We start from the raw sequence: 14,885 nt of genomic DNA on the forward strand, positions 1-14,885 counted from the left end.
TCAGACCGTCGAATTGGGCAAAATGGATATGTGAAGCACTGAATATTTCATACGAACGCGTTCATCATTATAGTTCACGTCAATTTGGACATGAGAAAAATTGCAGCAAAATGGATCCCCAAATGTTTGAATGTTGACCAAGAGCGTGCAAGGGTAGAAGCATCGCGTTCAATCTGTGCTCGATTTGAAAATGATGTAGACTTTTTGAACTAAATTGTTACTATGGATGAGAGTTGGGTACATTTCTACGATCCAGCAACAAAGCAACAATCGATGGAATGGCGACACTCCGGTTCTCCAAGACCTAAGAAGTTTCGTGTCCAAAAATCTGCTGGAAAAGTTCTTGCTTCAGTTTTTTGGGATTGCCATGGAATAATCATGATTGATTTTTTGGATAAAGGTAGAACAGTAACCAGAGATTACTATTCGACATTACTGACCACTTTACAGGAAAAAAATTAAAGAGAAAAGACGCAGGAAGCTATCCAAAGATGTTTTGTTTTTGCAGGACAACGCCCCTGCACACAAATCGCATGTTGCCATGCAAAAAATTCGTGATTTAGGGTTTGAATTACTAGAACACCCCCCTTATTGACCAGATTGGGCTCCATCCGACTATCATTTCTTTCCTCAACTGAAAAAATAGTTTAAGAGGTCGTAAAATTCCTTCCAACGAGGAGGTTATTAAAGCTGTGGAGGTCAGGTTTGCAGAGCAAGAAGACACATTTTTCTTGAAAGGTCTAGAGATTTTGCAGGTTCGCTGTCATAAATGTATCGAATTAAGAGGAGAATATGTTGAGTAATAAAATATTTTGACATTGAGATTTTGTTTGGTTCTACAGGGTGTTCCTAAATTGAACGTACAAACGAAAAGGGGAAATTCCTTAAGTGAGTTTAAGAAAAAAAAGTCCCATAAACATGGGGTCGCAAACGTTTCGTTTTCGAGATACAGAGTGTTGAAGTTTGAATTTTTTTCAATCGTTCAAATTTTTTTTTCTCGAAATCGTTGGTAGATACGACAAAACTGCAAGAGACTGAAAAGTTTAGTATAAGAACAAAGCTTCTTTTTACATTTTTTCAAATTAACAGTTGCTCACCAAAAAAAAGTTCTGCAGAAGAACAGGTGGCAGTGTTCCAGAAAAAATATCACCCTGTAGATCTTCTATCGAAATTGCCATGTCACGTGGTGAGAACTCTAAAATGTAATATCTATGCCAAATTTCAGTTGAATATCTTGTGAAGTGTAGATACTATGAGAAAAAAACTTGAAAAAAATTCAAACTTCGACACTCTGTATCTCGAAAACGAAACGTTTGCGACCCCATGTTTATGGGACTTTTTTTTTAAACTCACTTAAGGAATCTCCCCTTTTCGTTTGTACGTTCAATTTAGGAACACCCTGTATAGTAGGATAAGAATTTTTCAATGTATTCTCGTATATGCAAGTTTTCCTAAGAACCGTCACTGGAGAATAAAAAAAATTCCTACAAATGACCCCCTAATTTTGAACAAAGTTCAAAACATCCTTTTGTAGCAGAAGACTAGAATTGGATCTGTTTTTTCGAAAGATATTGTAAAATTTTTGCTCATTTGTAAGCCAACCAGCGTTGCGCAAATTCAGCACCTGTATGGATGATGACACTGTTTATAGGTTTGAACAAGAAAGCAAAACACCAGACTTCACACTCTCATTTTCTTCAGTCTTCACTCTTGACATAAAATAGCAAAATTGTTTTTTTTCAATGAGAATCACAACTTTCAAATTCAATAATTATTGTTGTTGAAAATATTTCCAAATGATTTCTCTTCCTGAAAATTCCATTTTCATTTTTCTATTCACGGAGTGGACCAAAAATCTTCAGAAACGAAATTACCTTTGTATCAAAGATGTTTTCTCTACCGAAGGAAATATTTTCAAGATTATGTCATTAGCTCGCCTTACTTACTGGTTCAATTCAGCATCGCTAGCCACCCGACACAGCACTCCTCGATCCATCGAACATTTTCCGGTTACTGGATCCGGCGGTGCCAGTTTGATGTAGGGAGGTTCTTCGAGAAATGTTATTTTCAGATGAAATTTCTCCGGAACGCCTTGGGGAGGAGTATGACTATTTCCGGGCCAAACGATATCCTTGATATCCAAGCCTTCCCTTTGCCATGACTTCCAGACTCCGATCTGCAATATAAATTGATCGTATAAAGCACCCGGTTTGATGAGAAAAAAATTATCTCGAATTTAGCTCTCAACATCATTAAATTGGTAATTGTATGTCGCTTGCGTTCACGAACAATATTCATGAGTGGCGAAATTCCTCAAAAATTAAAAACTGCCCGAACAATTCGTGGATTGCACAGGGTTTCCCAAAACAAAGGATACAGATGGAGAAGGACAAAAAACTTTCGAACCCAAAAATAGGGTTGTCGTGTTATTATATTCAACTCAGTGTGTTTATGAGTGCGTCGGACAATGGCATTTGGAATAATGGGTGGACCTGCTGACAGAACTCATTATTGTTTGATCATCAGATTTTATAATAGTTGAATCATCAGTTAATAATTTCATGGAAAAATTGTCCAAGAACCATATCCAAGACATATCTTTCATTAAAAATTTCAATTCCCTAGCAAATGTATGTATGTCCTGTTTTTCTGAAAAACCTATATCTTCCACAAAAATAAAGGTATGGGTAATGTAATAAATAAAAAAAAGAATTGTAAAGAAAAGATATGTCTTGATGATACAATAAGCAATCACAAGGTGGCACAACTGGAACATTTCATAGGTGGTTTTAAAGTTAGAGTAAAAAAACCGATATCGTTCCACCCACTATAAAATGAGATACGCCCAATTTTCAAGTGCCCCCTTTTTTTTTGGGGATTGCTTGACACGCGTATCTCCCAGAAGAATCATCTCATATTACTAAAGTGCATAAAGGGGTGACTAAAATATCTTAACATAATTTTCTTTTCATACTAGAGGATCAAAATAAACTATTCAATATGAGATGAAGTGCATATTCCTAATTTTCGTCAAGATCAGAATGACCGGCCAAAAAAATTGGTGGATAAGGGAATGTATCAAAATGTATCCAGAAAAAAAATGTTTTTCATTCTGACAGACCTAGAACCCCAACTACAACGATCAAAATGAACCGATATTCTGTATTTTATCTCTTCAGAATTTTTTAAGGATTCCTTCTCCAGAAGATAAGTCCAGTTCATATTAGCCGGTCAAGAAAATTGATAGCTAAAGTACATAGATGAACCATTCATTTTACGATGAAGTGCATATTCCTAATTTTTGTTAAGATCAGAATGACCGGCCAAAAAATTTGGTGGATAAAGGAATGTATCAAAATGTACTGAGGAAAAAAATGTTTTTCATTCTGACAGCCCTAGAACCCCACCTACAACGATCAAAATGAACCGATATTCTGTATTTTATCTCTTCAGAATTTTTTAAGGATTCCTTCTCCAGAAGATAAGTCCAGTTCATATTAGCCGGTCAAGAAAATTGATGGCTAAAGTACATAGATGAACCATTCATTTTACGATGAAGTGCATATTCCTAATTTTTGTCAAGATCAGAATGACCGGCCGAAAAATTTGGTGGATAAAGGAATGTATCAAAATGTACTGAGGAAAAAAATGTTTTTCATTCTGACAGCCCTAGAACCCCACCTACAACGATCAAAATGAACCGATATTCTGTACTTTATCTCTTCAGAATTTTTTAAGGTTTCCTTCTCCAGAAGATAAGTCCAGTTCATATTAGCCGATCAAGAAAATTGATGGCTTAAGTACATAGATGAACCATGCATTCTACGATGAAGCGCATATTCCTCATTTTTCAAATTCAAAATGGCCGTCCAAGAAAATTGTTGAATAAAGGAATGTATCAAAATGTATTCAGAAAAAATTTTCCAAAATTTAAAATGACCTTCGAAAAAACTTGATGGAATGGGTGTTTGGGAAATAAATTTTCTTGGCCATTTTATATTTTCAAAAGAAAAAAGGAAACATGCTCTCGATTGTAGACGGAATACTAGTTCATTTTGATCCTTGAAGTTAGAGCTCTAGGGCTGTCAGAAAGAAATATAATTTTTTTCTATTGAAGCCGATACTCAATTTTATTGGCCAGCTGTTTCACACATTCGAAAAAATATAAGAAACATGCTCTCCATCCTCTACAGAATAGTGGTGGTTCATTTTAATCCTTGGAGCTGGGACTCTAGGGCTTTCAGTATAATAAAAATTATGTTAGGATATTTTATTCATCCCTCCATTTACTCTATCCATCAATTCCTGTGACCGTCTATTTTGAATTGATATTTCTCCCGAAGTAGAAATCCGTTAAATATTCTGAATAGAAAAGAACATTTTATGAAATTATAGATTATAAACCCTAATCTATAATCCTCGGTAAGAAGTCTCTCCACCCCTCCTTGCATATAACCTTTTAAAGGCTTCGGCATTCTATTGTAAATAAGGGAAAAAATTACCAGACCAGCATTGATATCAGACACACTGTATTGACCGTGGTGGAATAGTCGGTGTATAAATCGGGTTGATTTGATTGATTGATTTTTTAACGCTTATGATTTTTCAATTGATTTGGTGGTAAAAGAAGAATCCACCGAAAAGGTAGTGTGTTGTTTCGAGGATTTAAACGATTCATAATTTTTTGTTGGTCCGGACCTGGATTTTCCTTGCGGTTATTGCATGATAAATTCGAGTTTCGAATAAGAAACACGTTCGCAAAATATGAAGAAAATATACCTAGTGGTTCGTCTGATATGGCCTCAGGAAGAAACGAGCAAAATTCATTAAACATCCTGTATCTCGGCTACGAAGAAAGTAAGAGCCAATCAATGTGGGAGCTCCAGAACCACCTCGGTGCCACGCATCTGCCTGTTAACTATTTCCGTTTTCCAATGAAACACCCTGTGTAAAAAAAAACTCTCCACGAATGTTTGAAGGAAGCGTTACTGAATCACCAATAAATTTGGTCTTAAATGAAGGATTATTTGTCACGCTGTGCTGTGGAAAAAAATGACATAATATGAAGCAGTATTTCGTAATATTGTCCCATAAGTCCCTTGATGCTGATTTGAATGAAACCCGGACTTTGCTTTGCATAAGATAGCGTTCTACGAATGTGGTTGGAAAGGCGAGAGCAAGTTTTTTTGGAGTGTTTCGTTGGCGACCTACTCGTGCCTTGATTGCGATGAATGGGAACTGATGACATAAAATTATGAATTCTTCGTACCCTCCACAGATTTTTTCTAGCAAAATCTATAAAAAGTGCATCTTGTTACTTGAATAGTCGACACTGCTTCACATCAAAGATACCGTTGAAAAATTCATCTAACCAAATAATTTTGTTGCATTCTCCACATTTTTCAGCTTCCCAAGCATCGAATGAACAAATTGACTCATTTTCAGCAGAAGTCACTTCATCATGTAGGTACATATGTTAGATTTCAAGAGAGCATAGGGTCAGGTATAATTTCGAAATTATTCGACTCTTCGCGATTCACTTCGAGGATTTCAAAAAAAATGTTCTCACAGCACTTGGCTTTGATTTACTTATAAAGGGTGGTGAATTAAAGAAACAAGAAATCCTATTCTCGTTCAAACATCTCAATTTCAGATTCAAAAAGTTATCTTTCTTCGTTTCTTCTTATTTTATATATTTGTAAATGTCCTTTAATATTCCTCAAATTCTATAATGATTTGAGTGCATGAGCTTAGCACAACTAGCTTCTCATTCAAAAATTGGCTGGATATACCACAGTAAGTTCTCCCTTCAAACCTTAAACAATTACTATGGCGCAGAGTGAGTATTGACAGATGATTACCTAAAATTCGACACATTCCACCCTGTAGAGGACGAAAATATTAGGTTATGGCGCCTGTCAAAATATGTCTGGGTTTTAAATCAGCGCCGTTTTACATGAATATTTTAGTAATCACGTATTTCTCACAATGTGACTCAGTTATTGATTCTACTCGGGAACTCATTCAAAAAAATCAGCAGAAAGATTAGATGTATCTGATACATTTTTCAAATTACAATTCGAAATTTGTCGTTGCAGGACTTTTCTAAAAATAAAGTACTAAACTGCCATTGTCTTTTTAGGTCTCCCCAATGCTCTTCATCAATTGATATCTGATTTACGTATCTGAATATTTTTATCATTTTAATCATCTTCTAGTTTCGCGATGAAAAATACTGAGGTTGATAACCAGCTTAAACTAGATTTGCTTTAATCAGCGTTCAGATGATCTTTGCATCAAAGTACACTGCGCAAAAAAATTAACGCACATTATGGAAATCTCAAATTTATTCTACAACTGAAGGTGTTCTCAATGATAATTATTTTTATCAGAATTATGCATGCATATGTTATCCACTTTCAACGGTTTTCTTCAATACAGATGTTTTTCCCAGCAGGAATAAAAAAAGATTATATTATGAGATTTTGAATGTATTGGCTCCATTCTGAAATCAGTTGTTCTCGATCAATTCTAGTGATCAATAGTTTTTCTTTCGTTTGATTTTCTACACTCGATCCCTATGCAACGCGAAAAACGTAATTTGACCCAAGAGGAATGTGCCCAAGCGGTAGTTTTGCCAGAAGAAGGGTGGACATACACAAGAATTGCAGAAAGGTTTGGAGTTTCCCATACAAGTGTGTCCAGAATGTTGCAGCGATTCAGGGGGACAGGTATGAATGTCCAAAGACCAGGACAGGGTAGACCACGGGTAACAACTGCCATTCAAGAACGTTACTTGAGAGTTTCTTCGTTGAGACAACGGTTTGCAACCGCTCGCCTCCTTCAAATTCAGCTTGAGCAAACTCATGAGGTGCAAATTAGCACTCGGACAATAAGAAATCGCCTCAGAGAATATGATTTAAGGCCTCGTGTCGCGGCAAGAGGCCCAGCTCTTACCCCAGCCCATCGAAGGGCGCGTTTGGATTTGCGAGAGAGCATATCCATTGGGAAGAGGCCGATTGGGAAAGAGTTCTCTTCACAGATGAGTCTAGATTCTGCCTCTACCATTGTGATCGACGTTCCCTTGTATACAGACGTCCACATGAAAGATATGCTCAGTGCAATTTCCTGAATACTACTGGTTTCGGGGGAGGATCGATTATGGTATGGGGTGAAATATCTTTGACTGCTCGCACAGACCTAGTGGTCGTTGATAATGGAGGTATGAATGCTGATAAGTATATAAGGAACATTCTTGAAGAGTATGTAGTGCGATTTGCCCCATACATTGGTGAAAATTTCATTTTTATGGACGATAATTCCAGACCCCATCATGCGCGCATCGTTCAGGAGTACCTTGAAGAGGTTGAAGTCTCTCGAATGGAATGGCCAGCAAGAAGTCCAGATCTCAATCCGATTGAGCAGGTTTTGGACAACCTCAATAGAAGGCTGAGAAGATCAGAAAATCATCCAGCTATTCTTAATGACTTAGGAATCCAACTCGGAGAAATCTGGGAAGGATTAGATCAGAACATTTTAAGATCACTCATTTTGAGTATGAACCGTCGTTGCCGAGCTGTAATTAACGCAAGCGGTGGAAATACCAAGTATCAAATAACTTATCAGCATTTCAGTATTTTGAAAATTGTTCTTTTCTCCTTTCACATAAGATTCGGTGAAATCCTGAATTTTTCTTCGATTTAATGTGTCTTGTTTCGTTCAAAACCTTCCCGAGAGAATATAAAAAATAAGTTATAAAGTCAATGTAGAGTTAACTTTCATTAAAATTGAGATTTTCAGAATGTGCGTCAATTTTTTTGCGCAGTGTAAATGTTACACTCGACAAAGTTGCCCTAACACAAAATTCATAAAAACACAAAAAGTATTAATGTGAAGCTAATCCCCGTTCATTATAAATAGATGCTATAATGCACTTTTGCCACTTTCCAGGCTTTCAGGATCCCATACTCCGTTTTTATCTTTTTTTCCGCAATTCCATGATTCCTATTATTTCCACAATGGCCATTATTCAGAACTTGTACTAATGGAACGTCTCCTGGTATGGTATCTGGTAATAAGTTGCATGAACCTAACCGAATATAGTCCGGTAGGCGGCAATCCATTTGGGACTCACGTAGCGGGTAAACTAGCTCGCAATATAAACGGTGCACAACAAAGGCGATAACAATAATTAGTTATCAAAAGCAGAAGCTGACAGTAACTAGAGCGGAACCGGAGTATCTGGGTCAAACCTCTGCATGGATGTGCAAGTATGGATATTCTTCACCGTAAATAATGGGTAGGTACTAATTTTAATATGTCGACAGAAAATTCCCCCACAATTTGAATAGGACATGGAATATTCGGTTTTCACCCTGCTTAATAGAAGAATACGCGGAAATCTCTTATTATTACAGACATGGGATTGGTTGACCCCATGACTCCCTATGAATCGCCAAATGAAGTAGACCACGAAGTAAATCTAAGTTTATCATGATAAACGTTAACAGTATGCCAAATACCAATCTCCTCAGATATTACTGTACAGTGTGGGCAAAATTGGATGGCAGCTCTGTAACCTCAAGAGCTAGGAACTTAGTGTAGTGTAATCTACAGTGCACTTTGAATCAAGTGATTTTGAATGTAGTTGCTCAAACGAATAAAAAAAATTAACATAGAATATCCTCATGTCTGGGAAATCCATAATTGAAGGAGTAGGTGACCTAATCAGACATAAAATTCTTCAAGGATTTAATACACTCTACATGTTTCGAGTTTCAAATGCAGACATAAAATTCTTCAAGGATTTAATACACTCTACATGTTTCGAGCTTCAAATGTCAAATGTAAATTACTGTGACATTAACATCAAATTTTGCATTTCACACCACAGAACTCTTTGTGACTAGGTGTAGATAAACTTTACTCCATTCACATTTATTTTAGCAGTCGGTTGAATATGAACTAATTTTCTCAAGTTTTTGTAACTAGAACGGAGTAAGGTTGGCACTCATGAAATGTCGATCATCTCACAACGCCGTTGCCACAACTAATATCAATTTTTATTACGGAAATGCCGAAGGTGATTGAAAAATGAGACAGGGTTTCAGGAAGTGCTATTTAGAATTCAGGTCCGCTCATTCAAATAGTTATACCCTGATATTCTAATACTTACAATATATCAGGTAGCGAACATATTCAATGTAAGAGAATTTATATACATAATGTTTCATCTGAATCTAAACGACTTATATTTCAGCTGAATACTTCCACAATCAGAAAGATTGTGAATGAAGAGGATGACAAAGAATATCCTTCTATTGGTAGACCCAAAAAAGTGGTGGCATTTGAAAATTTTATGTTTGAGTGAATTAATGCGAAAAGTTTACTACAGGATTTTCGATGAATGTCATCGTAGAATAAGTTCCCGAAAATGGATTTCTCTATTTTTCATTTGACTTGTCCTATACATTGTAACAGTCTTAAGGTACCAATAAATACCTTATTATTATTATTATTATTATATCAATGTATTAAGATGAGCAGCCAAAAATACGCGCCAGTTGGCCAGTTGTTTATTCATGTGAAATTTTTGTTCAAAGGTGAAGTTCATCTTGACTTGAAACTTCCTTTAATCCCTTTTACTTACATTGATGCGAGATGATTTTTGTTGAAGAATTTAACATTCTTGTAATTATCTGTTGATTCCTTCGGGAGATACCCATTTCCAACCACTGCATCATATGCATTTCATCTTCGGGTTAATATTTTTGAAATCTACAACTGATGTAACGTATTCAAACTTTAGCCAAAGAAGGTAACGAACATTAACTCTCCTCAAGCTTGTGCATATTATGATATTATACTGATCTCTTGTATTTTCCATACAAATAACTGAATTTGGTATGCGTTCAATCAGTATAAACTTCAATAATTATGTTCGTCACATATTTTCGACTTCATATTTTCCGAAGAGATTCGACATTGTGATAAAATACGTAATAACAGAAAATTTTACGTAGAACGGGCAACATAGCGTTGATTTAAAACCCAAAAATGTTTTGGCAAGCTTCATAACCCCACATTATCGTACTATATAAAGTGAAATGTGTCAAATTTCCATGGCCAACCGAGTGCTAAAATAAAAGTGAATTGAGTATACACCTCCTCTACACTGGTGTAAATCCAATCAGCAAACGAATACTAAAATCGAGTGTAAATTACACTTCCTATGCAAACGAAAGGACTATTATTTGGCTCTTTGAATTGGTGCCTCTATTTCGTCAAGTTCCAGTGATATCGAAAAAGAAATGTTACATTCTACAGACACTTTTTCATATAGAATGCAGTCAAAGATTTTTTTCAGTCCGCCACTTCAGTTATATAATAGTAACTTTCATTTTTTGAATGTAACCCCATTTTTTTTTTCACATACTCTAGTCCCATATTTTTTTCTGATTCAGAATATATTAGTCACCAATTATGTTAGATAAAAAACTTAAAAACTAGTTAGGTCTAGTTGGCAGGTTATTTCCATTGATGATATATGATAATGCGTATTGAACTTTATGCTTCCATGTTGTGTTAGGTTATGAGATATCTACTTTGCGATCACTTTCGTTCCGGATATTTGAGGACATGCTAGGAAAATGACGATATAACGAGAATATCCATGACTACATCATATTTATCAACACTAGAACTAGTAATCTTTATTTGTGGAAATGCTTATAAAGGCTTACGGTTAGAGAGCTGTTTCTCATCAAAATATTTGAGATTAGACAAATATGCAAAGCATTGATGATGGTGTACGAATAAAAATGGAGATAAGTCAACCATAGCTTTCATGAAACTGCAACTTTTTGATTGTAATTATTCCTTCACACCTATTTTATTTTGCTGAAAATTGAACCAATTTCTGTTTACAATTCAGACTGTAGCAAAAAATCATGTATCGAAAGCAAGGATCAAGCTTTCGTTCTCTCTGGAATACGAATATTTTTCTTGTCCCAAAGAAAATAACACGAACAGGCGAATTATGGCACGCGGAGAGAAGTCATTTAGAGGACACAAAGCTTTCATCTTCACACTGCAAATATTTCTTCAAGAGATAGTGAGTATCCTTTGTCAAAAAGGGCGCATTAATGCAGAAAAACTGAACCTTAACCTCTCAAGCGACCCAAGAGGATTTCCAGCATCAGAGACATCGGGTCTCTTATATGAACATAGGGTCATGATAGTTCGATCACCCCAAGGAGTTTACTCTAACTCCTGTCCTCTCTCCTTTCGAATGAGGATGATAATATTTGATGCTTCAGGATAAATGCAAAGATGAAAGAAGAAAGAAGAAAGAAATTGCATGCTACATTGCTGCATTATTCATGGCTTTCAAATATGCTCAGTCAACTATAGGTTATGGGTCCAATTTTCGAATGTCTCTTTACTTTGGCATATATAACCGTTCATTTTAGATACGGAAAAATTATTTTCTCTCGGTGAGCATTGTGCAAACTCAGTTCCCTTAATATTTTATTAAACATGTTCGCGAAGTGTTTTTAACGTAACCGAGTAACTTGATATTGTGACTTCAGTCTTGTTCACAATGAACGAAAATGTTTTGTTTTTTTTCAGTTTTTGATTTATTTTACGGGTTTTAAAAAACACTGAGTCATAAAACTATACATAATCTGAAGCACTCTGTACTCACACATTTTTTTTAGATCTCATAACTTTCATTATTAGGGGTTGAAAATAACAACCCCTTATGATTTTCCTTCAAAAATTGTTTTCGTTGATAGATTTTCGAAAAATAAAATTCTCTTATGGTTTCCCATTCAATTCTGGAGAAAAAAGTCTGTTGCAAAATTTCGATACTTTTCTCGGAATAAATAAAAACTTACAAGCAGTATACGAAGGTCTATGAGGCAGAGAGTTGATGCATGTATCTTAGAGGGTGGTAGTCATTCTATGGAACACTTATACGATGAAATGGAATGAACAGTGATCAGAACTGCTTGTAAGTTTTCATTTATTCCGAGAAAAATATCGACTCAAGCAAAATTTTGCAAGTGACTTTTTTTCTCCAGAATTAAATGGGAAACCATGAGAGAATTTTATTTTTCCAAAATCTATCGCACGAAAACAATTTTTGAAAATCCTAATGGGCTGTTATTTTCAACCCCTAATAATAAAGTTATGAAAAGTAAAAAAATTGTGTGAGTAACATCTACTTAGTGCTTCATATTATGTATAGTTTTATGACTCAGTATTTTTTTGGAACCTGTAAAAAAAAATTAAAAACTGTCAACTCGTCATCGCCTTCCAAAGGCTGTATCTTGGTAGGGAGGTCGATTTCGAAAAAAAATTATAGAAACTACCCCTGCTTATTTTCATCGAGGAATCATCTCCCTGGGTCCTTCGCATGAAGGACACCCTGTATAGTTTTCACGTATACAAGCACCGTCATTCAGACGTAAAATTTCGTTATAATTTCAGAATATTTGAAGCTGAACAATTATTTTCATTTCATACCCTTCATTCAACTTTTTAATTCACGTAAATTCTCCCAATCTGAAAACCAATAACAAATGGATTAAAATTATATATTTCAAGGGAATAGAATTATACAGTAACCTGAGCTAGAGCTACCCTAGGCAAGTCCAAAAAACCCATATATGATCGGTCTAATCAATACCATAACCGAGATACAGTATGTGCTTCATGTATTCACCTAAAATTTCAATTTCTCATAACTTTTTAACCAACCAGTATAGTCGGTTGATATGTTGAAAATATGATTCACTTGCACAGGTCGATAGATTCACATTTGAATCTTCAAAAAATTCCAGGTCCGTAATTGAAAAATATGGAACATCTTCCAAGCTGGGATTTAACACCCTGTATATGAAAATTTTCGGATTCGATGGAGATATTTGAAAGGAGCAAAAAATTTTCATTAAGATTCAGTAGATTTCATTGTTCCGCACGTCATTTTGCTCAAAGAAAACTCCAGGGAAAGCGAAGTGAGAAATGTTTTTTTTGCTTATTTTGGTTTCAAATCGTTCTAAGACAATCTGTTCTGTTTTTGAGGTAAGATTTAAGTGAACAAGGCATTCAGTTCGCACTTTGATCACAAATCTGAACATGTATGGTGAATACATGAAGCACCCTGTATCTCGGTTATGGAATTGATTAGACCTATCTAATATGGGTTTTTTGGACCCGCCTAGGGTAGCTCTAGCTCGGGTTAGCGTATGTTCATTTACCAATGAAACACCCTGTGTGATGGGCTTTTTCTCTCACCCTGGACGCTCCTTACCTTTACTCGGGCGCCAGTGGGGTAATCAGTGGAACCCCACGTCTCTCACAGAATCTCCAAAGAATTAGAGAGCCCGGGTAGACTTGAATGATCAGTGGAGAAGGGTAGCAGTGAAAACTAGGGTGGTAGCGTCTTCTTGGTCTCTGCTTTTTGACGGTTTTTAATCGTCCAAAAAGAGTACCTACCTCTTCTGACGAAAATCTAGCTCTAACTGATTCAAGGAATTGTCTCTCACTAGCAAAAATAACTGGCAACAAAATAAACGTTCAGTTCTTTATTCCTACTAGACTAAATTATATACAGAAATTTACAAGCAATAACAAATGTTGATGTCAACCGGTGGCCTGGTCGGCGGGGGGGGCGGCTTATGAAATACGGTCTCTCCAGGAAAATACGGTTGAAATAGACGGTAAATACGGTTAAATTTTGAAATCCTGGCAAGTCACTCTCTCTGTTGGCGGAAATCGGTACGGTGGCTGGTCTCAGTTCAATTGCAATGCACTCTGTCCCTCTCTCTCTTTCTCTCTCTCTCTCCTCTTTCTCTCTGTGACCCTCAAAATGACTGCCAATCAGACAGCAGGTCGGCAATATTGACCAAATAATCACCAAAAATACGGTAGGAACACCAAGTCCTTCTGGGACCCAACGGCGGTCGAACGGTCGCGGAAACCGGCACTACACAGCCTACAATAACTAGATCAAGTTTAAACGGTAGGTAGGTATTTTCAGCCAGTCCAACACATTAAGGAAAGCGGAAAATAGCGATAGCCCCTCAGGTACGCACTACGAAAGGAACAATAACGCTACAAGTGACTTGCCTTAAACTTTCAAACTTGTCGTATTTCTAACTATCCTGCACGGTAAAACACCTTACACAATTTCCTTGGCACCTAGATCTCAACTAATTCGCTATTGACCCTCAGCGCCAGGCGTCGAAGAAGTACCCCTCTCCTCGGAAAATTTGCCCCACTATGGGTAACTCATCTCTTCATTGGATGCACTCAAATTGTTCGGTCAATAAGTCGGCTCGGAAAGAGACAGAAACAACCGAAGAGAAGGAAAAACGGAACAAGTTGAAAGACCTTTTTCAACCCAGAAAAAGTACGGTTGAACGGAAAGAATTATAAAATATATGAATTCTGAAAACAAGAGACATTAACGGTTTCCGCTACAAATATGGGACTGGTCGGTGGAAAACAATGACATAATATCAATCGGTGAATCCCCCCTATGATGATATAACGGTTTTCTTCCAAAATATTTCGATTGTCAGGTCCTATTATGAAAATATCGGTGAAGAAATTTCCTTTTATGCAGAGCGAAAATCTGCCTCGTCACACCTGTATATTTGAGTATAGAAGGAGTCCAAGAGACTTGAACCACCTCAAATATTTCAATTCAAATTTCGCGCTACCGGTATCGTAAATAGCTTGCCACATACAAGGCTCAACTAGTGGCGGCATCATTTTGGCCACCATCAGAACATTTCGAGAGTGAGAGGGTTGAATGTGATTTTGTTGTTATAGGAAGTAAAAACTTGAGAATAATTTTTGTTTGTTCCACTCTC

The 14,885-nt window shown here is 36.3% G+C and overlaps 1 protein-coding gene across 1 annotated transcript in view; it reads right to left on the reverse strand.

Moving 5' to 3' along the window:
• The window catches only part of LOC123311818 (glutamate receptor ionotropic, NMDA 2B), a 316,415-nt gene that overhangs the window by 96,954 nt on the left and 204,576 nt on the right, over window positions 1–14,885 (reverse strand). Inside the window, exon 5 of the mRNA XM_044895928.1 lies at window positions 1,947–2,176. Within this exon, the coding sequence (XP_044751863.1) occupies window positions 1,947–2,176 (230 nt within the window). The remainder of the gene's footprint in view (window positions 1–1,946; window positions 2,177–14,885) is intronic.

The sequence above is a fragment of the Coccinella septempunctata genome, chromosome 1 (assembly GCF_907165205.1).
Source record: "Coccinella septempunctata chromosome 1, icCocSept1.1, whole genome shotgun sequence".
NCBI classification, from domain to species: domain Eukaryota; kingdom Metazoa; phylum Arthropoda; class Insecta; order Coleoptera; family Coccinellidae; genus Coccinella; species Coccinella septempunctata.